This window comes from Coloeus monedula, assembly GCF_965178545.1.
Source record: "Coloeus monedula genome assembly, chromosome: 36".
Lineage (NCBI taxonomy): Eukaryota > Metazoa > Chordata > Aves > Passeriformes > Corvidae > Coloeus > Coloeus monedula.
The window spans coordinates 653,701-676,246 of NC_138816.1; the positions used below are offsets into that span (position 1 = coordinate 653,701).

General features: G+C 59.6%; 1 protein-coding gene across 2 annotated transcripts; it reads right to left on the reverse strand.

Moving 5' to 3' along the window:
* Positions 1-4,590: 4,590 nt before the first annotated feature.
* On the reverse strand, positions 4,591-9,758 carry LOC309584161 (class I histocompatibility antigen, F10 alpha chain-like; the record flags this gene model as incomplete). 2 transcript variants are annotated; one of them, XM_082300109.1, is made up of 8 exons in its annotated part: positions 9,667-9,758; positions 7,683-7,946; positions 7,050-7,325; positions 6,547-6,819; positions 6,338-6,445; positions 6,198-6,233; positions 6,042-6,074; positions 4,591-5,499 (listed from the first exon to the last, which is right to left on the reverse strand). In XM_082300109.1, the coding sequence occupies exons 1-8, from the start codon at positions 9,740-9,742 to the stop codon at positions 5,483-5,485; spliced, it is 1,083 nt and encodes a 360-aa protein (XP_082156235.1). In that variant the 5' UTR covers positions 9,743-9,758. The 2 variants fall into 2 exon arrangements, with proteins under 2 accessions (XP_082156235.1, XP_082156234.1); XM_082300108.1 differs by lacking the exons at positions 4,591-5,499; positions 6,042-6,074; positions 6,198-6,233 and having other exon boundaries at positions 6,234-6,445.
* Between the last annotated feature and the right edge of the window lie 12,788 nt (positions 9,759-22,546).

Below are 22,546 nucleotides of genomic sequence, written 5' to 3' on the forward strand. Positions count from 1 at the left end.
AATCGAGTAAAACTCGTGTGCCATGGAATGATTTTCTCTGCACACCCGGGCTATGTGTGCATGAAATGATTTCTGTTGCACATCTTGGCCAGAATAAAGTAATGCCTTGATCCTCTAACACTAAAAAGGTCGTTGGGGAGTTTTTGTTCTTCCCACAGTTTCGGTGACAAAGTTACAGCATTGGAATGTTTTTTCTTAATAATCCTACCTTGATATTGTCAGTTTGGTCTGGGCCAGGGTGTGAGAGTCAATTTTTAGTCTTAGGGGAAGAAGTAGAAAAAATCTTTATTGCTTTGGGGGTTTTTTGTGTATGTGTGTGCGGGGCTGTTAGTGATGGCAGAATTTTGGAATGAGTTTTTCGATGTCCAACTTTAGGTTCCATTTTGCAAAACTGGAAGAGCTTTAAAACTGACCCTTTAACTCCTGAAAAGTTCATAGAATATTGGTTGAAAAAAATAAGGAAAGAAACAAAAAAGCCGCTTTTTGGGGAGGGGGGAGAGCCACTTGAGAGTCACCTGATGGCTGCCCTGGAGGAGAAGCTTCCTTCCAGGCAGCCAGCAGAGGAGCTTTAGAAATGCAAATTAACTCTGCTGCGGGAAGTGTGCACAATGTCCCAGGCTCTCCTTGCCTGCCACAGGAATTGGGCTGATTCCCTCTGCCCCTCACCCCAAGCTCTGCCTCCCTGCACCGACGGAATTTGCATCGCTAAAGGCAGAGCCCACACTGAGCATCTCTGACTCTGCAACAGAAATCCCTGAAGCTGCAAAGGAAAACAGCAAACGGAGAATGTTGGGAGAACTTCACTCACAAAAGCGGGGGGGAATCATCCCTCCCCCCACTCCAACATCTGCTGGCACTCTCTGTGTTATACAGGGTGGGTTTGACCACTGGGCTGCTTTTGCTGACACAAGCGCAGCGAAATCACTTGGGAATGCAAGGATGTGATGATTTAATCAGAGAAAAGCGGTCAATTGATGCTTCCCTGGCATTTCTGGGACCACCCAAAAATGGGGAAAAGATGAATGGCCACCAAAACAAATCCTACAACGCCATGGAGCAGCCCCTGGGAACCCAAACAAATTCATACCAGGTGCCAGAGAACCCAGTGATCATTTCAATGCATCATTAGATCACAAGCTGTCCTCCAAATCATAACCAAGCACACAGCTCCAGCTCCTGACCTTCTCACCCACCAATCCACTCCCATGAGCAACGCCACATTTCACCCTGGGATGGCATCAGATTCTCTTCCAGCAGAAGGACCAGGAGGTTGTGGAAAATTAAATGACTCAAAGTGCTCTTGGCAAAGAAATGACAAAGGAGAAGTGGTGAAACAGAGAACAAAGGAAAGAAGAAAGCAGCTCATGTACCACTCCAAATGTGGAAAGGATGGGAATGGGACACGTTTTCGTGGTTCCCTGGCAGACCATGGGTTAAACCAATGCTGTTTCTCCTCTCAGGTGCTGCAGCAACTCTCATCTTTTTACCATGCACCACACCTTGCTCAGTGCAGCTCATTCAGCAGGGGATCAAGGGCATGCAGGTGGCAGCCAGGCTTCCTGACCCAGAAACGGCTGCAAAAGGACACAGAATGAGGTCACTGAGAATAATCCCAAAACCAAAGAAGGCCCAGGAAGAACAGATTAAGGCACTTTTAAAGTTTGTAAAGAGAAGTACTGAGAAAATAAGAAGAGGGGGGATTAAAACGAAAAAAATGAACGTGTCTTTACAAACAGATGCTGTGAATCCCATTGGAGATAGGGCCAGGGACTTGGAGAGAAGGAAGTAACGAGAGAAACCATAAATTTCAGAAAATGTTACTAACTGACACGAATTGCGGCTCAGCCAAGGTCCTGCGAAATTCCTGAAGTTCCAGAAGAAGAACAAAGCCTTCACAGAGCCATGAATATCGGATGTTATACAAAGTGGGGGTGCACATTAAGGGGCACACGCAGCAGGCGGATCGGGAAGTCTGTACCTTCCAAGGACCTCAGCCACTGCGGAAAGGGACACGGAGATGCGGCCGGGCAAATCGGCATAAAAAGGAGGCTGCGTCCTCCAACACTTGGACAGACCCCACGGGAAATGCCCCGTGGCCTCTCCCTTTGTCCACGAATAAAGTTACTTTCACAGGACTCCTCCGGCTCCTCTGGGCACACAAACCTCTGGCCACGGGAACTTTCCCGCACACTCCCGGCCACGGGGCAGCCACCTCTGTCCTACCCACAGCAGCCGGGACGAGCCAGCGCTGCTCCGGCACCGGCTCCTGCCGAGGCAGCAGCGGGAAGGAGACCGCGGGCAGCCGCTCCCGCAGCGCCCTCACGCCAGAGCCAACACGGCGCCCACACGGCACAACGAAGCCGCCACAGCCCCCTGCCGCCCCCTCCGCCCGCAGCCAGCCCCGAGCCCCGCCAGAACCGAGCGCGGCTCCCACCTGCGCTGGGGCCGCCTCCGAGCTCCGCCGCCGCCTCAGCGGGCTCCGGCCGCCGCCGCCGCTCCCGGGCCCGCACAGACGCTCCGCCAATGGCGCCTCTGCTGCGCCACGGCCGCCCTGCCGGCGGCTCCGGGCCCGGGCTGCTCCCCGCTCCGACCAATCAGCGCGCCAGAACCACGACTGACGGCAGCACCGCCCAATCGCAGCGAGGGGCGGGCTCTGCACACGGCCCAGCCCCGCCCCGCGCTCCCAGCGCCCCCCGGGCTGCGTGAGGGGAAAGCCGCAGCTGAGGAACAGCCCTGGAACGGGCCCGGCCCGAGCCGCCGTTCAGCTGAGAAGAGAAACAAAGCTCTCCGCTGCTCCCGGCCCGACCTGCCCAGCCCTGCGTGTCGGGTGCCTCCGGCTCCTTGGGAAGCCCTGCAGCCTCGCTACTCCCGCCCCTAATTCGGAGCATCAGTGCATGGCTTTGATTTCCCCGAGAAAGGGAAAACCGCCCCAAACCCCTTTGGCTGAGTGCACGAGGGGAGAGATTTGTGGCAGAAAACTCCCAAAGCCGTTTATGCCCAGCATGGGAAGAGCAACCCAAGCCAAGCAGAGGTGGGACCCCCCAGCAGCGCCTCTCTGCCGCCCCAGCTGAAGCCCTCGCTGGCTGCTCCAGGCTGGATGGGCAGACTGGGAGCACTGGGAAGGGGCCCCGGCTCGGGCCGCAGCCCCCGGGGCAGCCCCACGGCAGCTCCAAGGCTCCGCCAGCCGGGATGGAAGGTGGGAGGGGGAGCAGGGCAAGGGCCGGGGCTGTCGGTGCCCAGGGGACACAAGGGACAGGGGGGGTGATGAGCGGGAAAGACTCCGCTACTGGAATAAGTAGTACAGGAGGTGTGTTTATTCCAGCGCTGGGACGCACGGGGGATCGCTCCTCCAAAGCCATGCGTGCCGACAGCTGCGTTCAGCTTGGTATTTATCGGGTTACAAGTTCCATATTCATTGAGTTTCCCAATCTGCCTATACATATTCATTACCTGGCCCCGCCCAGCCTCACCTCGTATTACAATGAGCCCAAAAGTCATTTACACCCGCGTTGCGCTTGCGCAGCGTTGTCTGGTGGTCGCGGGCAGGGGTCTCCGAGATGAAATAAGAGTCTTCCTCAGATGAAGTAAAGGGTCTTCCTCATTCCGAACTTTTCACCTTTCCTCCCTGCCTGTGCTCTTTATTTCCCTGGGCTAAGTCGAAACTTCAAGAGTGGTTTGAGTTAGCTTTAGGTTAAAACCAGGATCTTTGGTCAAGAGTCCTTCGCCTTTATCAATAGTCTCATATCTTCTCATCCTGCTTTGGTAGGCACAATAAGTGTTGGGCAAGCGGTATGCATTGCTCCTAACAAACCAATTCTTAGTAAATCATTTAATCTCTGCTTCCCCATCCCCCTGATTCCCCACCCCCGCTCTCGGGCTCGTGGGAACGTGAGGTGGGTTGGGTCTCATGAGCAGGACCAGCGATGGAGGGGCCAGGGGCACAGGAGGGACATGCAGGGTCTGCAGCCGGGGGGGGACCCCGGCAGAGGGGGGGGACCGATGCAACACAGATCAGCGCGGGGGGGGAGCCGGGCACGGAAGAGGGACCGCGCGCAGGCAAAAAGCCACCAGTGCCACCACAGGGCTGCCACCATCTTGTATGAGCAGAGTGGGGGTGGGAGAATTAAAAATAAAAGCAGCAGCTGGGATTGTGTGTCTGACTCTGCTGCCGCCACGATCTTGGATCAAATTTGAAGTAGAGAAAACTGGAGAAGTAGGTACGGGGGGGAGGTCTGGGGCAGAACCCGAGATGGCCTGGCCAGCACCACGCTGGGCAGGTAACAAAGAAGATTGGGAGGAGGCAGGGAAACCGTGGTACCCCTGTGCACTCGGGCAGAATCCATCTCCCGGTCTCCCTTGAAGCAGGGCACAGGGAACAGGGATGCAGGGACAGATAAGCGATAAAGGGTTTTTTATACTGGGGTTAAAATTTCCCAACCATTCTCCAAGACTATGAACAGCTTTTGCTAGCTTGTAAAGCAAATAACCTTCTCCCAACATAAATAACCATTGCACAAAGTGTTTTAAATACTCATGAAATATTTTTATTAAATATTATTATTATTATGCTTAAATAACCATTGAACAAAATGTTTTAAACTTTCTGTGGTATAAAGATAATTTTCCCAAACAAGAACTGGGAGAGAAACTTCCTGCAGGAGACAAGAGAACTCTGCCCCCATCTTCCCTCTCTTCCCAACCCTCGAGATAAAAGGAAATTAACAGAAAAGGATACAAAAGTGACCCATATTACCTTAGAGGGTCAAATAAAAGTCTCGAGGGTGGTCCGCTGACTTCAGACCAGCGTTCTCTTTCCCTAGAAGGTTGTTGGTCTCCCCCGCTGAGCCCCTGATAGAACTCAGAGGTTTCTTTGGGGCCATGGCTCCTTCAAAATGTGACTTGAGTCCAGAAACTACTGGAGACGGGGATGGTCCGAGGCCATCCACGTTGGGGCACCGTTTATTACTGTCTCTGTCCCGGCTTTGTGGGGCACACGTGGGCACGCACAGACGCACGGGTGGGTTCAGTAATACAGTCGGTAGCAGAGTCGAGAAGGGTACTTGCCTGCGTTCCTGCAGGAGCATTTATTGCTTCTACACTGTCAAAAGGTGCAGGGGCAAATACAAACATAATCCTGAAACTCACAGTTTTATCCGGGGGCAGGGAAAAGACGGGACTAGGGAACGGGGACCAGTGGGGAAGCTGTGGGGGAGTGATGAAGGGTAGAGGCCAACAGCCAACCAGGGAATTCAACCTGGGGTAGATTAACGTAACAGAACCGTGCATCCTGGGAGAAGCCTTTTTGGTCACCCTAGCATAAAAAGGCTCTTATGGTACCAGGGACTTGTCTTACTGAGAACTCTCTGTCCCCTGTAATGTACGTTCACCGGCCACCACAGGTGGGAGCAGTGGGATGAGCTTGGCTGAATCTGCTGAATCTGAAGAGAGAAGGGGCCGGCTCCGGCTCCGCTCCGTGGATCACTCAGGCAGTGATTTGTACTGGGATGAGAGAGGATCACAGTGTCACCCTGTCCCTGTCCCCATCCCACAGGATGGACCTGCCTGTGGAGCTCATGGAGAGAGCAGGAGCTGCTCTGGAATCTCACCTGATCCCACCCCAATCCTGCTGCAATCCTGCTCCATCCATCCCACACCAATCCTGCTCCATCCATCCCACCCCAATCCTGCTCCATCCATCCCACCCCAATCCTGCTCCATCCATCCCACCCCAATCCTGCTCCATCCATCCCACACCAATCCCACTCCATCCATCCCACACCAATCCTGCTCCATCCATCCCACCTGATCCCGCTCCATCCATCCCACACCAATCCTGCTCCATCCATCCCACACCAATCCTGCTCCATCCATCCCACACCAATCCCACTCCATCCATCCCACACCAATCCTGCTCCATCCATCCCACACCAACCCTGCTCCATCCATCCCACCTGATCCTGCTCCATCCATCCCACCTGATCCCACTCCATCCATCCTTCCCTGATTCCCCTCTGGAATCCCACCCCAATCATGCTCTGTACCTGCGGTCGAGCCATTGGTTCCCATGTCTATTCCTGCAATAGGAAAGAGAAGATCCATGAGATTCCAGCACAGATCACACACTGGGATTACCCCCAGGATCCATCCTGGGATCCGCATGGAGGGGATCCGGAGCCGGATCCACCGCTGGTACTCACCGGCTGGCGGGCTGTATCCATGCTTCTGCCTCCTCCCTATGGAAATAAAGTGGGATCAGCACCTGTGCTGGGGGATTCCCGGAATGGTGCCGGGTGGATCCGTGCCCCTTCCCAACCCCCATCCTGTGTCGACCCCATACCGGATTGGAGCTTCCAGATGATGAATCCGACGAGGAGAACGAGGATGACGATGGCAGCGATGACGGACACAGCGACCACCAGGGTGAGATTCCCGCCAGATTCCGGCTCTGGGAAACGCGGGACAGTGAGGAGGGGGAGGGGAATCCCCAGTTGGGAATTCCCACATTCCCAATTCCCACATTCCCAATTCCCACACTCCCAGCCTCACCCCAGGCAAAGATCCCAGGCTCTGGCATTCCGGAATGCTCCACCCGGCACCGGTACTGCTCCCGCTCCTCCGGCCGCGCCTCGATCCTGGCCCAGGTGTGGAAGGTGCCGTCGCTGTTGGGAACGACCCCGCCCCACTCCGTCTCCTGATCCCGGATTTCATCCCCCTTCATCCAGCTGATCGCGATGGGCCTGGGGTAGAATCCGTAGGCGTGGCAGGACAAGATCAGCGTCCCGAATTCCTCTTTTCCGGACACGTGGACATCGGGGGGCTCTGGAATGGGACAATGGTGAGATGCATCCATGGAATTCCACGGGAACGGGATGGGGGTGAGATCCACCCATGGAATTCCGCGGGAGGGGGATGGGGGTGAGATCCACCCATGGAATTCCCACAGGAATGGGATGGGGCTGAGACCCACCCATGGAATTCCCACAGGAATTCCCGTGTTCCCAAGTCCTTCGTTCCCAAATCCTACATTCCCACAGGAATTCTGCTCCCACCTTTGCGCTCCAGCGCCTCCCGCCCGTATCCAACGTATTTCCGGAGCTCTTCTGGGCAGATGTGCTCCAGGTAATTCGTCCAATCCTCCACCGGGAACCCGTCACTATTCTGAAGCCTCCTGGTGACCTGGGCAGCACCATCAGCCACAACGAAGCCCTGGGATCCCGGCTCGAAGGAGATGAAATCCCGCCCGTCGTAGCCTTCCCGAAAGAATCCAGGGATGCTCCCGTCGGACAGGAGGTCACAGCCATAAACCCGCTGCACTGTGTGGAGACCTAGGGGGGGATCAGACCCAAAGAGAGCCATGGAATTGTGTCCCAGCCCCAAGGAGCCCCATTCCAGCCCTATGGAGCCCCAGAGTCCGATGGAAACCCACAGATCCCATCCCAGCCCCTTGCAGCCCCATGGAGCCACATCACAAACCCATGGATCACAAGAGATCCCATCCCACCCTCATGGATGCCCATCCCAGCCCCTTGGAGCCCTGTGAATCCACATCACAGCCCCACAGATCCCATCCCAGCCCCACGGATCCCCATCCCAGCCCCACGGATCCCCATCCCAGCCCCACGGATCCCCATCCCAGCCCCACGGATCCCCATCCCTGGGGATCTATGGCTCCCCCCACTCACCCCTGCTCTGGTTGTACCGGACCCGCAGCTTCTCCAGGTCAATGGCCTCGGTGTGCTGCTCCCTCTTGCAGCTCTCAGTCCCGCGATCCCAATATCCCGGCTCGGGTCCCTTCTCCATCCACGGCGTCAGCGGCTCCACCCGGCCCCGCTCGCTGTCGTAACGCCAGAAGGGGATCCCATCCAGGAACCTCATGACCACGAACTGGGGGACCCCCGGGCCGGGCTCCGACACCACCATGTTCAGGTACCGCAGGGAGTGGAGAACTGGGGGGACACGGAGATTTGGAGGGGTCTGGGGTGTTATGGGTCAATGAAAGGGGAACTGGGAGAGCTGGGAAGGGCTTGGGGATCTCATGACCCAGGAAAAGGGGATACAGGGAGTCCCTGTGCCCAGGAAAGGGGTGCAGGGGTCCCCAGTGCCAGGGAAAGAGGAGTCACGAGGTGGGGAGACCTGGGATAGCCGGAATGGGGGGCTCGGGAGTCCTTGATGCAGAGGAAAGGGGGGGCTGGGGGCTGAGAAAAGCGGGAATGGGGGTCCAGGGGGTCTCACAGTCAAGGAAAAGGGGGGGTTTGGGGACTGGGGAAGGCAGGAAGGCCGGGAAGGAAATATCGGGTGGGATTGGTGCAGGATAAAGGAGTGCAGGGCAGTCCCAGTGCCCGGGACTGGAAATTCAGGGGGGCCCCAGAGCCCAGAATCCCCCGTGGGACCCTCCCGGATCCCTGGGACCCCTATCAGAAAGCGCAGGAGGTGAAGAGCTGGGGGGACGCAGAGACTGGAGGGGTCTGGGGGTGTCCAAGGCTCAGGAGGCGGAACTTGGAGAGCCGGGAAGGGTCCGAGGTTCAAGGAAGGGACTGGGAGAGGCGGGATGGGGGGTCCAGGGGGTCCCTGTGCCCACGAAAGGGGATCCAGGGGTCCCCGGTGTGGAGGGAAGCAGGGTCTGGGTGCTGGGAAAGGCAAGAATGGGGGTGCAGGGGGCCCCTGGGACACGGGAAAGGGGGGGCTGGGGCTGGGAGAGGCGGGCGGAGCCCGGGGCAGAAGTTTGGGAGACGCGAAAGCCAAAGAGACTGAGGCAGCGCGGGGGGAGGGGGGAAAAGGGGAATTCCAGGGAATTGAGCTGGATCCCCGCTGCCGCGACCCCCCTGGAGACCCCTAGGACGCCCAGGAGCCTCCGGGACCCCATATCGGGAAGCGGTGGGAGTGGAAAACAAGGGGGACACAGAAATTTGGGAGATCTGGGGGGTCCAAAAGCCGAGGAAAAGGGCGGGACTGCGATCTGGGAAGGGCGGGATGCCCGGGAAGGGGGTGCAGGGGGGTCCCAGAGCACTGACGGGGGTGCAGAGGGGTCCTAGTCCCGGATAAGGGGGGTGCAGGGGGGTCCCAGAGCACTGACGGGGGTGCAGAGGGGTCCTAGTCCCGGATAAGGGGGTGCAAGGGATCCCAGTGCCCGGGAATGGGGGTTCAGGGGAGTTTCTTTCCCGGAATTCGGGGTTCAGGGGGGTCCCAGTGCCCGAAAATGGAGGCTCAGGGCGGTCCCGATCCCCAGGAATGAGGATCAGGGGATTCCCTTCCCAGAATTCGGATTCGAGGGGGTCTCGGTACCCGAAAATGGAAGTTCAGGGGGGTCCCGGTGCCACATAAGGGGTTCCCGGTGCTGGGGAAAGGGGTACAGGGGGGTCCCGGTGCCAGGAAATGAACCTTCAGGGGGGTCCCCGTGCTCGAGAGTGGGGGCTCAGTGGATTCTGATGCCCGGGAATGGGGGTCCAGGGGGATCCCCGTGCCCGGCAATGGCGGTTCAGGGGGGTCCCGGTGCCAGGTAAGGGGGTACAGGGGGGTCCCGGTGCTGGGGAAGGGGACGGAGGGGGGGTCACAGGACCAAAAATGGGGGTTCCGGGGGGTTCCTGTGCCCGGGAATGGGGGTTTAGGGGGTTCCTGGTGGCCGGAAATGGAAATTCAGGGGGTCCCGGTGCCGGGGGTCCCACTCACCTTTCGTCGCCCGCCCCGGGGTCCCCAGGAGCCCCAGGAGCCCCAAGAGCACCCCCAGACCCAGCGCTGGAGCCATCGCGCTGCTCCGCTCGGCCCCGCTCGGCCCCGCCCCCGCCCCCAGCACCGCCTCCGGCCCCGCCATTGGCGCCTCTATTTCCTGCCGGCCAATGGAGATCCGATTCCGGTGTGACGTCACAGGTCACTGGGCAGATCGCGGTCTCGCAGGTTGGGACGCGAAAGCGAAGGAGACCGAGGGAGCGCGGGGGGGGGGAAGGGGAGGGGCTGGGGAAAGGGGAATTCCTCTGGATCCCTCTGGATCCCCGCTGCGACCCCCCTGGAGCCCTCTGGGACCCCCTTTTGGGAAGCGCCGGGAGTGGAGAACTGGGGGGACACGGAAATTTGGGAGACCTGGGGGGTCCAAAGGTGAAGGAAAAGGGCGGGTCTGGGGTCTGGGGAAGGGCAGGATGCCCTGGAAGGGGTGCAGGGGGTCCCAGTCCCGGATAAGGGGGTGCAGGGGGTCCCAGAACACGTGAAGGGGATCCAGGAGGGGGTCCCAGTCCCGGATAAGGAGGTGCAGGGGTGCCCCAGTATCCTGAAATGGGGGTTCAGGGGCTCCCAGGTCAAGGAAAGGGGGGTGAGGGCACTGGGAGAGGCGGGATGGGGGATCCGGTGGATCCCAGTGCCCAGGAAAGGGGGGTGAGGGCACTGGGAGAGGCGGGATGGGGGATCCGGTGGATCCCAGTGCCCAGGAAAGGAGGTCCAGGGATCCCCGGTGTTGAGGAAAAAGGGGGCTGGGGGCTGGGAAAGGCAGGAATGGGGGTGCAGGGGGTCCCTGGATCAGGGAAAAGTGGGGGCTGGGAGAGGAGAGGGCCGGGAAAGGGGGTGCGGGGGGCACTGGTGCAGGATAAGGGGTTCAGGGGGTCCTGGTGCCAGATAAAGGGATGCAGGGGGGTCCCAGTCCCCCGGAAAAGGGGGTCGGGGGCTTCCCCTCCTGGGATTCGGGGTTCAAAGGGGTCCCGGTGCCCAGAAATGGGGGGTCGGGGGGTGCTGATGCCCACGAGTCGGGGTTCAGGGCGGTGCCCGAGCCCACAAATTGGGGTGGGGGCTGTTCTAGTGCCCGGAAAGGGACATTCAGGGGGGTCCCCGTGCCCAGGAAATGGGGTTGGGGGGGGGGGCTCCCTTCCCGGGTTTCGGGGTTCAGGGGGGTCCCGGTGCCCAGGAATGGGGGTGCAGGGGTTCCCGGTGCTGGGGAAGGGGGGACAGGGGGGTCCCGCTGCCCGGAAATGGGCGCTCAAGGGGGTCCCCGTGCCCAGGGAGGGGGGTTCAGAGGGGTCCCGGTGCCCGGGAATGGGGGCTCAGTGGATTCTGATGCCCGGGATTGGCGGTCCAGGGGGATCTGATGCCCGGGAATGGCGGTTCAGGGGGGTCTCGGTGCCAGATAAGGGGGTACAGGGGGGTCCCGGTGCTGGGGAAGGGGACGGAGGGGGGTCACAGGACCAAAAATGGGGGTTCCGGGGGGTTCCCGTGCCCGGGAATGGGGGTTTAGGGGGTTCCTGGTGGCCGGAAATGGAGATTCAGGGGGTTTCTGGTGCCGGGGAATTGCGGTTCAGGGGGGTCCCGGTGCCGGAAATGGAAATTCAGGGGGGTTCTGGTGCCCGGGAATTGCGGTTCAGGGGGGTCCCGGTGCTTGGGGTCCCACTCACCTTTCGTCGCCTCCCCCAGGGGCCCCAGGAGCCCCAAGAGCACCCCCAGACCCAGCGCTGGAGCCATCGCAGCCGTCACCGAGCGCAGCTGTGGCGCAGTTTGGGAAACGCGAAAGCGAAAGTGACCGAGGGAGCGCGGGGGTGGAGGAGAAAAGGGGGAATTCCAGGGAATTCACCTGGATCCCCTCCCCGAACCCTCCCCGGCCACGCCCTGCGGGACCCACGGACCGGGCTGGGCTGAACTCCCGGGCCCTGCGGCCAAACTCTGCCTGGAACCCGCTGGGTTCGGCCCAAAGCGGGGAAAGCTCCGGGACCCGCGGATCCATTTTGTCCTGTGGCTGTGGGGCCCCACCCCCGAGGGGGCAGGACTGGGCGCTGGGACCCCAATCCCTGATTCTGAATCTCCCTCTCCTTCTCCCTCTCCTCTCCCTTTCCTTTGGGTGATCACAAATCCCAGAGCGGCTGCAGAGTCCCATGCCCAGTTCGGGTTTCCCAGCAAAGAGAGGCCTGGGGCTGAGGTGCCCTGGGATAGCCGGGAATGGGGGGTCCAGGGGTCCCCGGGGTCAGGGAAAAGGGGGATCCAGGGGCTGGGAGAGGTGGATACCCGGAAAGGGGGGTCAGGGGGGTGTTGGTGCAGGGTCAGGGGGTGCAGGGGGGTCCCGGAGCTGGGGAAGGAGATGCAGGGGGGTCCCAGTGCCCAGGAATGGGGCGGGGGGGAGCAGGATCTGGGAAATGGTGGCAGCTGCTGGGAAGGGACCAGGACAGAGAGGGACAGGCTGGGATGGACTGGGACAGACTGGGACACTGGGATACACCAGGACCAGGACCAGAAGCCAGGGGGAGCAGAACTGGGGCACCAGGGATCATACTGGGATATACTGGGACCACACTGAGGGCTATTGGAAACATGCTGAGAGCAATTGGGTGTTCTGGGATATAGTGGGCATGCTTGGGATCATCCTGGGACTGACTGGAATCCTACTGGGAGTGACTGGAACCATAGTGGTGGTGAAAGGACACAATTGGAAAATTGCAGGGGGCAACTGGGATCATCCTGGAAGCAGCTGGCCCATGCTGGGGTCATACTGGGAGTGACAGGGTCACATTGGAGTGACTGGGATCATACTGGGGGTGACAGGGATCAAACCAGATTCATAATGGGAGTGTCTGGAAGCTACTGGGATCATACTGGGGTGACCAGACTCATACTGGGAGCAACTGGGGCCACAATGGGGGCAAAAGGCATCACAGAAGATATGACTGGGTTCATACTGGAGGTGACTGGGGCCACAGTGAACTCTGAGAGGGACTGAGAGTGAAATGAACCATACTGGGCATGACTGGGAGCAACTGGGATCATGTTGAGGGCAACTGGGATCCCATTGGGAGTGATTTGGAACATACTGGGAGTGACCGGGATCATACTGGGGGTGACTGGGAAGCACCGCTGAGGCGGCGGCGGAGCTCGGAGGCGGCCCCAGCGCAGGTGGGAGCCGCGCTCGGTTCTGGCGGGGCTCGGGGCTGGCTGCGGGCGGAGGGGGCGGCAGGGGGCTGTGGCGGCTTCGTTGTGCCGTGTGGGCGCCGTGTTGGCCCTGGCGTGAGGGCGCTGCGGGAGCGGCTGCCCGCGGTCTCCTTCCCGCTGCTGCCTCGGCAGGAGTGATGGAGCGGGAAAGACTCCGCTACTGGAATAAGTAGTACAGGAGGTGTGTTTATTCCAGCGCTGGGACGCACGGGGGATCGCTCCTCCAAAGCCATGAGTGCCGACAGCTGCGTTCAGCTTGGTATTTATCGGGTTACAAGTTCCATATTCATTGAGTTTCCCAATCTGCCTATACATATTCATTACCTGGCCCCGCCCAGCCTCACCTCGTATTACAATGAGCCCAAAAGTCATTTACATCCGCGTTGCGCTTGCGCAGCGTTGTCTGGTGGTCGTGGGCAGGGGTCTCCGAGATGAAATAAGAGTCTTCCTCAGATGAAGTAAAGGGTCTTCCTCATTCCGAACTTTTCACCTTTCCTTCCTGCGCGTGCTCTTTATGTCCCCAGGCTAAGTGCAAACTTCAAGAGTGGTTTGAGTTAGCTTTAGGTTAAAACCAGGATCTTTGGTCAAGATTCCTTCGCCTTTATCAATAGTCTCATATCTTCTCATCCTGCTTTGGTAGGCACAATAAGTGTTGGGCAAGCGGTATGCATTGCTCCTAACAAACCAATTCTTAGTAAATCATTTAATCTCTGCTTCCCCATCCCCCTGATTCAGGAGCACGGTGCCAATAATGCCAAGGTTTTGGTTCAATCCCCACCTGGGCCGTTCCCTTAAGAGCTGGACTCGGTGACCCTCGTGGGTCCCGTCCAACTCAGAGGATTCTGTGATTCTGTGAAGTGGCCTTGTGTGACCCCCGGCACTGTTACGGTGCCAATGCTGCTGCTACTGTTGGCTCTCTTATTATTTTATGAATTTTTGTCATGGGTAAGGCACAGCATTATTGTATTCCATATCTGTGCCCAAAATATGTTACTTTTAGAATCAGCATCGTGCCAGAACGGGAATATCCGGGCAGGTGGGGATGGAGCTGCTCCCTTTGTAAGCGGAGCCCAGAAGCTGAGAGCTTTGTGTCTGTCCTGGCAGCGTCTGCTGAAGGTGGAGGCTCCGCTTTGGGGGAAGTTGCTTTGGGCTCGGTTACAGCAGCCACACGAGCACAGCTCCTCTGTCGCCACCAGGCTGCAGGAAGGGCACAGGCGGGGAAGGGCGGCACTGAGCCGGCACCGCCCTCCTGAGCCTGGGGCTCCCGCAGGGCCGGGACCAGCCGGGGCCCCTCATCGGGGTCCTTCCAACCGGCCTTCGCCGTGGTTGTAAAACTGTTCCTGAGGCTCCTGCGGAAGGGTTTTTCAGCACTGCTGATGCCTCGGGAGCAAGGTGCTGGTTGCACTGAGCGGGGAGGTGCCGGCTGTGGGCTGGAGGAGAGGGAATTCTGCTCCGTTCGCGGGGTTGTGAATGAAGCCCCGGATCCCCAGGCCGCATCAGGAACCGGGGACATCCAGAAAAGAACCCTCGGAGGATTTCTGGGTGAGTGCAGGGCCAGCGCTGTGGCCCGTAGGGAGGGGCAGTGTCAGCCCAGGAGCACAGGGCCGGCAGGGCTGTGGCTGTTCCCAGGGCTCTGGGAGAGGCCTCGTGGTTTGCAGTGGCCGGGCCCAACGCCCCCGGCTGCCCCCAGCCCTGGGCAGTTCTCCTGCCACAGGCTGGCCCCTGGCCCTGGCCAGTGCCTCCAGCGGCTCTTTCCCGCTCCAGGTGAGTGGTTCAGATCCCATCCCCTGTCACGCTGCTGGTTCTGCTGCTCCTGGTCCTGGCTTTGGGGGTGGCCTTGGCTGTGCAGTCAGGTAAGGGCGGGGCAGCTGCCTCGGCCCAGCCCCCCCGGGGCAGAGCGGGGTCCCCGCTCCCTGTGCAGGGTGATCCTCGGACCTTCTCCCCTTCGCTGTCCAGCAGGAAGCTGTGGTAAAACTCCAGTTACCCCAGTTGCACCTGTGGCTCCGGTGCTGCTGGCCTGTCCCAAGGGCTGGGTCGGGTACCGCGGGGTCTGTGACTTCCTCTCGAGGGATCAGGGGACCTGGGGTCAGGGTCAGGCTCGGTGCTCCGGGCTCGGGGCCTCTCTGGCCGTGCTCAAGGATGAGGAAATGGTGAGTGAGGGGCCGTGGGGGCTGTGGGGTGGCAGAGGGGAGCCTGGGGGGCTCCTGGGCCGGGCTCGGTGCTTGTGGGGCCGGGGGTGCAGCCCTGCCCCGGGGCCTCGCAGGGAAGGAGCCCCGGGGCGTGGGGCAGCCCTGGGCGTGTGTCCCCCCGAGGGGCCGGGGCAGCTCCCACTGCCGCTCCTCTCTCCTTCCCAGGAGTTCCCCTTCCCCTCTGTGGGAGCGCACATCCCTGCCTCGGGCTGCGCAGGCGGGGCCAGGGGCTGCCCTGGGGGGACGGCAGCAGCTTCAACTCCTCGTGAGTGCCGGGGAGCCGGGCAGGGCCTGGGGGGCACGGGGGCACAACGTGTCCGCCTGTGCTGCCAGCGCTGCCTCTGCTTCTCCTTGCAGGGTCGAGGTCCTGGGCGATGCAGAGTGTGCGTTCCTTGGAGAGGGTGAACTCAGGAGCGGGACCTGCTCAAACCCGCGGCCGTATCTCTGCAGCAGGGCCCAAACTGCCCCGTGACGGGGGATGCAGAGAGGACCTTCTCCCTGCTGGGCAGGTTCAGCTTCGCCTCTTCCCCCCCAGCACGGGGATGTCCTTCCTCAGCCGCAGCATCTGCCTTGCACTGGCTCTCAGGGTCACCTCAGTGCCACTTTGCAGGGTCACCTCGGTGCCTGGTCTCCAGGAGATGAAGCTGCAGGAAGAGGAGATGATGTGGAAGCTGATGTGTGGCTGCCTGGGCTGCAGCTGGGGGTTTCTTGCTCCTTCTTGGACCATCCCAGAACTGATCCTGTTTCTGTAATGCCACATATTTATAGAGTAACCCTGTAGATGGATGGATAGATATAGATAGATATGGATATAGATGAAGATAGGTGTAAAACCTGGGCTTCCCCAGGAATGTGCCCTTGGCTGGGGCACGCTGCCAGTGATGCCAAGGTTGTGATTTGACCCCACGGGCCCATTCCCTTTAGAGTTGGACTCCGCGATCCTTGTGGGTTCCTTCCAGCTCAGAGGATTCTGTGAGTCTATGAAATGGCCTTGTGTGACTCCCACCAGCACTCACAGGGCCAATGTTGCGGTTGTGGTTGTTCACCCAGTTATTGTTACTTTTGCATGAAATGCTTGTGCAGTGCCCCCGCTGTCCCTTGTGTCTCCTGGGCACCGACAGCCCCGGCCCTTGCCCTGCTCCCCCTCCCACGTTCCATCCCGGCTGGCGGAGCCTTGGAGCTGCCGTGGGGCTGCCCCGGGGGCTGCGGCCCGAGCCGGGGCCCCTTCCCAGTGCTCCCAGTCTGCTCATCCAGCCTGGAGCAGCCAGCGAGGGCTTCAGCTGGGGCGGCAGAGAGGCGCTGCTGGGGGGTCCCAGCTCCGCTTGGCTTGGGCTGTTCTTCCCAAGCTGGGCATAAACGACTTTGGGAGTTTTCTACCAGAAATCTCCCTCTCCTCCTGCGCTCTGCCCAAGGGGTTTGGGGCCATTTTCCCTTTTTGGGGGAAATCAAAGCGATGCACAGAGCCCTGGCAGGACAGGGCAGCCCTGCAGCCCCTGAGCCTGTGCTGGCCTGTGCATAGTAGAGGAGCAAAGCAGCTCAGGGATAATTAAACAGCGATTAAGTAATAATTACTTCGCCAAATAAATTGCTCTGAATTAGGGGGTAGGAGAAATGAGGTCCCAGGGCTTCCCGCTGAGCCGGTGCCACTCCACACCCAGGGCTGGGAAAGCCTGGGCTGGGAGCTCCACAGAACAATTTGTGTCTATTTTCGGATACCTCTGGCTTTTCATTGATCAACTCTCAACGTTTTATTTCTCCTTCAATGATATTTTATTGATTCTCACCTCTCAGAGATCAGGACCAACCTCTTGATCTTTTCTTTTCACCATTTTATGGGGTGAGGAGGGGTTTTTCTCTTGCAGTAGCTCCTGCCACAGCTCCTTCTCCTTTCCTCTGTGGGAAGCTGCCCCGTATCCCGATTTTCCTTCCTCTGGAGACAAAATCCCACCACCCCCCCAGCCCCTCGGTGCCCCTCCCCGGGGTGTCAGGGCTGCAGAGGGGGCAGGAAGCTCCGGTCCCGCTGCCACTCACGCCCCACCCCGGGCCAGCGCCAGCGCTCAGAGGCGCTGTGGCTTCGTGTCCTCTCCTGTGTGTCCCCACCCCGCGTCCCCACCCCGCGTCCCCAGCCTGTGCCCCCGGCTCCGCCGAGCCATGGAGGGCGAGGAGGGCTACACGGTCTTAGCCCGAGGGGCGAGCGGGGGCTGCGGGGAGCCCCCCACCCCTGCAGGGTGCAGGCACTGGGGGTCGTGTCCGCTGGGCCCCCCCGATTGGTGGGGGACAGGAACTGGCGGGGGGTGGGTGCGGGGCTGGGATCCCGGCGGGGCTTTTGTGTTTGAGTTTCCTTGGTGCGCCGGGCACCGCTTCACTGCTGCTCAATTGAACGGGATGAATTCCTCAATTAATGCCCCCCAGCATTCCCCCGCGCAGGATTCCCCCGCGCAGGATTCCTCCCCGTGGGATACTTCCCTCGGGATTCCTTCCCTCGGGATTCCTCCCCCGAGATTCCTTCCCCGAGATTCTTTCCCCGGCATTTGTCTCCGAGGATCCTCCCCTGCGGTTCCTCCCCACGGGATTCCTCCCTCGGGAATTCTCCCCCGGGATTCCCCGCCCTGGGAACCGGGTGTGCTCACGTTCGCACTCGCTGCCGCGGGGTTAAACACCGGCTGCTCTCCCACCTCCCTCCTCCTCCTCCCCGTGCGGCCGCTTCGGCCCAGCCCTGCCAGGATCAAAGCTCGGCTTTGCAGGAAGACTCTTAAGCCCTGGCATCGCCCAGCGCGGCCCTTTGAGCCTCATCCCTGCGTGGAGAGGCTGAACTGGGAAAACTGAGCTCCACACCAAATGCGATTTCCAGGGGCTGGTTCTTCCAAAGGGTCCGTGCTCGGAACAAAAGCCCCAAATCTGCTCCAATTCCGCTGCTCGAAGGAGAGCTGGGATGCTGAAGGGCTGCCGGTGCCTTTAGATACCCTGATCCGAGTCTCGATGCTCCTGGTCCATCTTCCCTGCGCTTGTGGGGGTTCCTGCTTTGTTTCCTTCCACCGCTCCTTGTGCCTCGTGCTTTTTCCTGCTGGCTCCAGTTTCGGTTTCCTTATGGAGAAAATCCAGTGGGAGAATCAGAACTGTTTAGGTTGGAAAAGACCTTGAAGATCACAAAGTCCAACCACTGACTGAAATATTGGATTCCTGCGGCTGGGAAAATCCACCAGCGTTTGAATCCTGGGGGCTGCCGGGCTCGGAGCTGCTTTTGGGGACAAACAGCCCAAATCTGCAGAGTTCCGGCCCGCTGGGTGCGGGGCTGGGCCATCTCCGGTCACCTCTGTCCCCTGCAGCTCTGGGCTGTCCTCGGTGGCACCGCGTGGCGCTCGGGGCCGGCTGGACCGGGAATCTCCTGCTCGGAGAGGCCGCGGTGGCGCTGGGGCTGCTCGTGTGAGTGCGGCCATGGGGACCCGGGGACAGCCCCGACAGCTGTCGGGGGACTCGTGCGGGGGAACAATCTCCCGGCTGTGGCACGGACAGGGTTTGGGAGGCCCGGGCCGAGCTCGGGGCCACCCAGAGCCCCGATAAAACGAGCCCTGTGCCCAGTGCTGGCACCCCCAGCACCCCCAAACCACCCGGGCAGGCGGGAGGGAGACTCCAATGTCTGCTGGATCTTGGGGAGACCCCTCAGAGGGGCAGAGCTGGGGGAAAATCCCCCCAAATGAACTGCTGCGACTGTCCCCGTGGTGGGCAGGGGGTGCTGAGCAGCCCCTCAGCCTGGGGCCGGGCCCCTCTGGGCCGCACAGCTCGGGGGGCACAGCTCGGGGTGCCAGAGGGGGAGCAGAGGCTCCGGCGCTCTCTGGGCTCCCGCTGCGATGTCACCTGAGATACGGTGACACCTCGGAGGGGCCACATCCTGTCAGCAGCGTGAAGCTGCAGTGGAGGGCGGGGGGGCAGCTCCGGGCGCGGGGGGAGCTCAGGGGTGCAGAGCCCGGCCCCCAGAAGGAGACGGGCTGGGGTCTGCTCTGGGTTGGGAGCCCGAGGTCAGTTCTCGCCCCTCATGAGCTGCTCAGGCCAAAGCTTGGGGTGAGCTGGGATGAGGGGAGGGCTGAGGGGAGGGCTCTGAGCTCCCGCTTTATGTCAGAATCCACCCTGGGGGCCGCGTGCAGGTGGATCTCGGTGGGCATCGTGCTGGGGGAGCCAGGTCCTGCTCCCTGCTCAGCCTTCCTTCCCCTGCAGCTCTCCACCAGCAGCCTTTTGGGGTTTGCTGGGTGCCGTGGTGGGGTTCAGTTGCCTCCCAAAGCCCCCCCAGAGTGGTGTGATATGGGGGGGACACACGGGGGGGACACACAGGGGTCCCCATTCCCAATCCATCCCTAGGTTCTGCCCCACCAATCGCAGCCCCCCAGGTCCCTCCCCACTGCTCCCCAATAAACGGGACCGGGGCGAACTGGGAAGCTTTACTGGGAACGCTGGAAGCAGCCGGGTGGGGGCAAAGTGACAGCGGGGCTGGGGGGGACACACGGCCCCCCAAAATCAGTGCGGGGACGGAGCGGGGGGTCCCGGCCGGGCCCGAGGCCACGGGGAGGGGCTGCGGCCGGCGGCGGCTCAGGAGCTCTGTGGGCAGAGCAAAGGGGGTGACACCCCCGCGTAGGGCGGGGTTTCCTCCGGCCAGCGGCGCTCGGATTCAAAAAGGGCTCTGGGGAGCGCGGGGAACAGGAGCGGGCAAACAGGGCCCTGGCACGTCTCCGAGGGCACGGCTGCGGGTGTTCTCCTGCCCGTGGGGTTTTGAGTTTGTTTTTGTCTTGAGATTTGGTTGGTTGGGTTTTTTCAGCAATGGTCCTGACACGATCAAAAGCTCCAGCCACTAGAAGTGTACCCAGGCAAACAGAACCCTCCCAGAAGGACGCGTCTGTCCTGACCCTTCCTGTGAGGAGTGTTTGAGCCTGGCAGTAGCACCGGGGGACGCTGTCAAAGAGCCTGCCTGAGGTGTGAGCAGTGAACGATCTCCTTTCCCTGGGGGCCGAGCTTAAGGAGGAAGGGGAAAGACTAAGGAGCATTAGAGAAAGGGAAAGGGAAATAGACTGGTGGAGTTTCACCCTTCCATCCCTGAGAGAAGCCCCCCAGCAGTCAGAGCACTCCCAGGCCTCTCAGCATCAGGCAATAGGAGGAGACCTGGGGGATGAAGGGGAGTGGAAATGGGTTCCTACTCGGGGAGGTAATAAAAATTCCTCCTGACCCCCATCACCTCCCCAGGTGCCACAGTCTTCCTCGCTTTGCACTTTGCACCTTTCTTTCCTAGGCATGCGCAGTCTCTTGTTGGCTGCTTCAGCAGTGTAGTGGTTTGGTCCAAAATACTCAATACTGTTTATCTGCTGTGAGATAAGAATTAGGAGAAATGCAAAGCAGGCACCAAACTTGAAAGAATATAAAGAAGTTTATTAACAGACCTAAAAGAAGGGAGAAAAGGAAAAAAATTGTACCACCTTCAGAACTCTCCTCCTCCCCCCACCTTCCTCCCTTCTCCCACTGACAATGTAAAAAGACAACCCTTGAGATGTTCAGTCTGTTACCACTGCCATAATAACCTTGTTCAGTCCATTTAGAAAGAGAAGTCTCTTCTTGCTCATGCTATGAAAACATTATCACAACGAGCCAGCCGCCCACTTCCAAATATTGTTCAGTCCATTTAGGAAGAGGAGTCTCTCTGCCTGCGTGTGAGTCCCTTCCCCCGACTTGCAGCTTTTCCTGCAACTGCTTTCGAGGGTCCACTCTTGAAGTTTTTTGGGGTACAATTTTAAGGTTGAGCCGTTCAGAAACAAAAACAGAGGCCCTTCTCCTTCCCTGGGAGCAAAGGGTCTTCATCATCTTCATTGTTAGGACTATCTCTGGGAGCATCTCTAGGGACTGAGGTTTTCTCCTTTCCCATTTGGAGCCAAAGTCCTCATCTGGTCCATCTCTCCCTGTTCAAACTTCTCATGAAATTACAGCGGCGTCAGCATCTGCCTATCTCAGCGCAGGTGCTTTTGCTCACGAGTTGAACACTCCACCCCCCAGATCTTCATGAAAATACAACAGGATACTCTGATATATCATAGCTTCACAACAGAATTTCAGCTTTAAGCATCTCCTCTCTCTCTTCCCTCAGGTTTTCAGCTCTTCATAGCAATAAAAAGGGTTAATCTCACCTCGGCCTTGCAGCCTTGCAGCTGGAATGTTGAATTTTTCTTATCGCAGTGGAGAGGGGGGAGAGCCGAGCCGCTCCGGCTGCCCACGGCAAGGCAGTGGGGGGGTTCCACGGCTGGAACAGGCCCATGGCTCCAGGATGGCCATGGCCCAGCCCGGCCTGGCCCAAGCAGGGCCTGGCCGGGCCCGCTGGCCCCCACACAGGGCCCTCAGCCACCTGTCCCAGCACCGGAAACGAGAGAGAGCTTGGGGGGGAGTTTGTCTATTCTTAAATGTGGATCACAGAGGTGGTCACAACTTTAAGTGGCTTAGAGAATTGTCCATATTCAAACTGGCCAGCTGATAAGTTCTATCAGTTCCCAGAGGAAACTGTAAGCACCCCTTAGCAAGGACATCCCTTCCGGGACTATGCTTGCTAACCTATGACAAGCAGTTTCTGGACTGATCTCAGCAAGTTTGTTTCTCATTTCTGCAACTTTTGTTCCCCATTTCTTGCCAAGTTACATTCTGTGCCTTAAGCTTGTGGCCAATATTTGCTAACTTTTACCCTGTATCTTATATTTGCACAGGTACAATGATTTGAACCCTTTCAACTGGAACGGGCACACCAGACCCAGCCTGGGCACAGGGAATTTATTCCCAACCAAATCCCAGCAGCACAAGGAGAAGGCAAAGAAATCTCTCCAACACCTTCCCCCCACCCAGCGGGGATCACCCGGAACGGGGGTCACCAGGGCTCTGCCCAACGGGGGTCACTGGGGATCATCCAACGCCGATCCTCCCACGGGGGATGGAGCTGGAGCAGCGCACGAAGCTCTTCCCGCACTCGGGGCACTCGCAGGGCTTCCCTTAGCGGTGCCTCCGTTGGTGTTGGGTCAAGTTAGAACTGTGTGAGAAGCTCTTCCCACACTGGGGACACTCGTAGGGCCTCTCCCCGGTGTGGATGCGCTGGTGGGTGATGAGGTGGGAGTTGCGTTTGAAGCCCTTCCCGCAGTCGGAGCAGCGGAAGGGCCTCTCATCCGTGTGAATGCGCTGATGTTCGATGAGGTGGGAGGTGGTCGGAAACCTCTTCCCACACTCAGAACACTCGTAGGGCCTCTCCCCAGTGTGGGTGTGCTGGTGCACCTTCAGGGTGGAGCTGTGCCTGAAGCTCTTCCCACAATCCAAGCACTCATAGGGCCGTTCCCCAGTGTGGACCACCTGGTGCTGGATCAGGTGGGAGATGCTGGAGAAGCCCTTCCCACATTTCCCACACTCATAGGGCTTTTCCCCAGTGTGGATCCTCTGGTGCCGGATCAGGCTGGAGT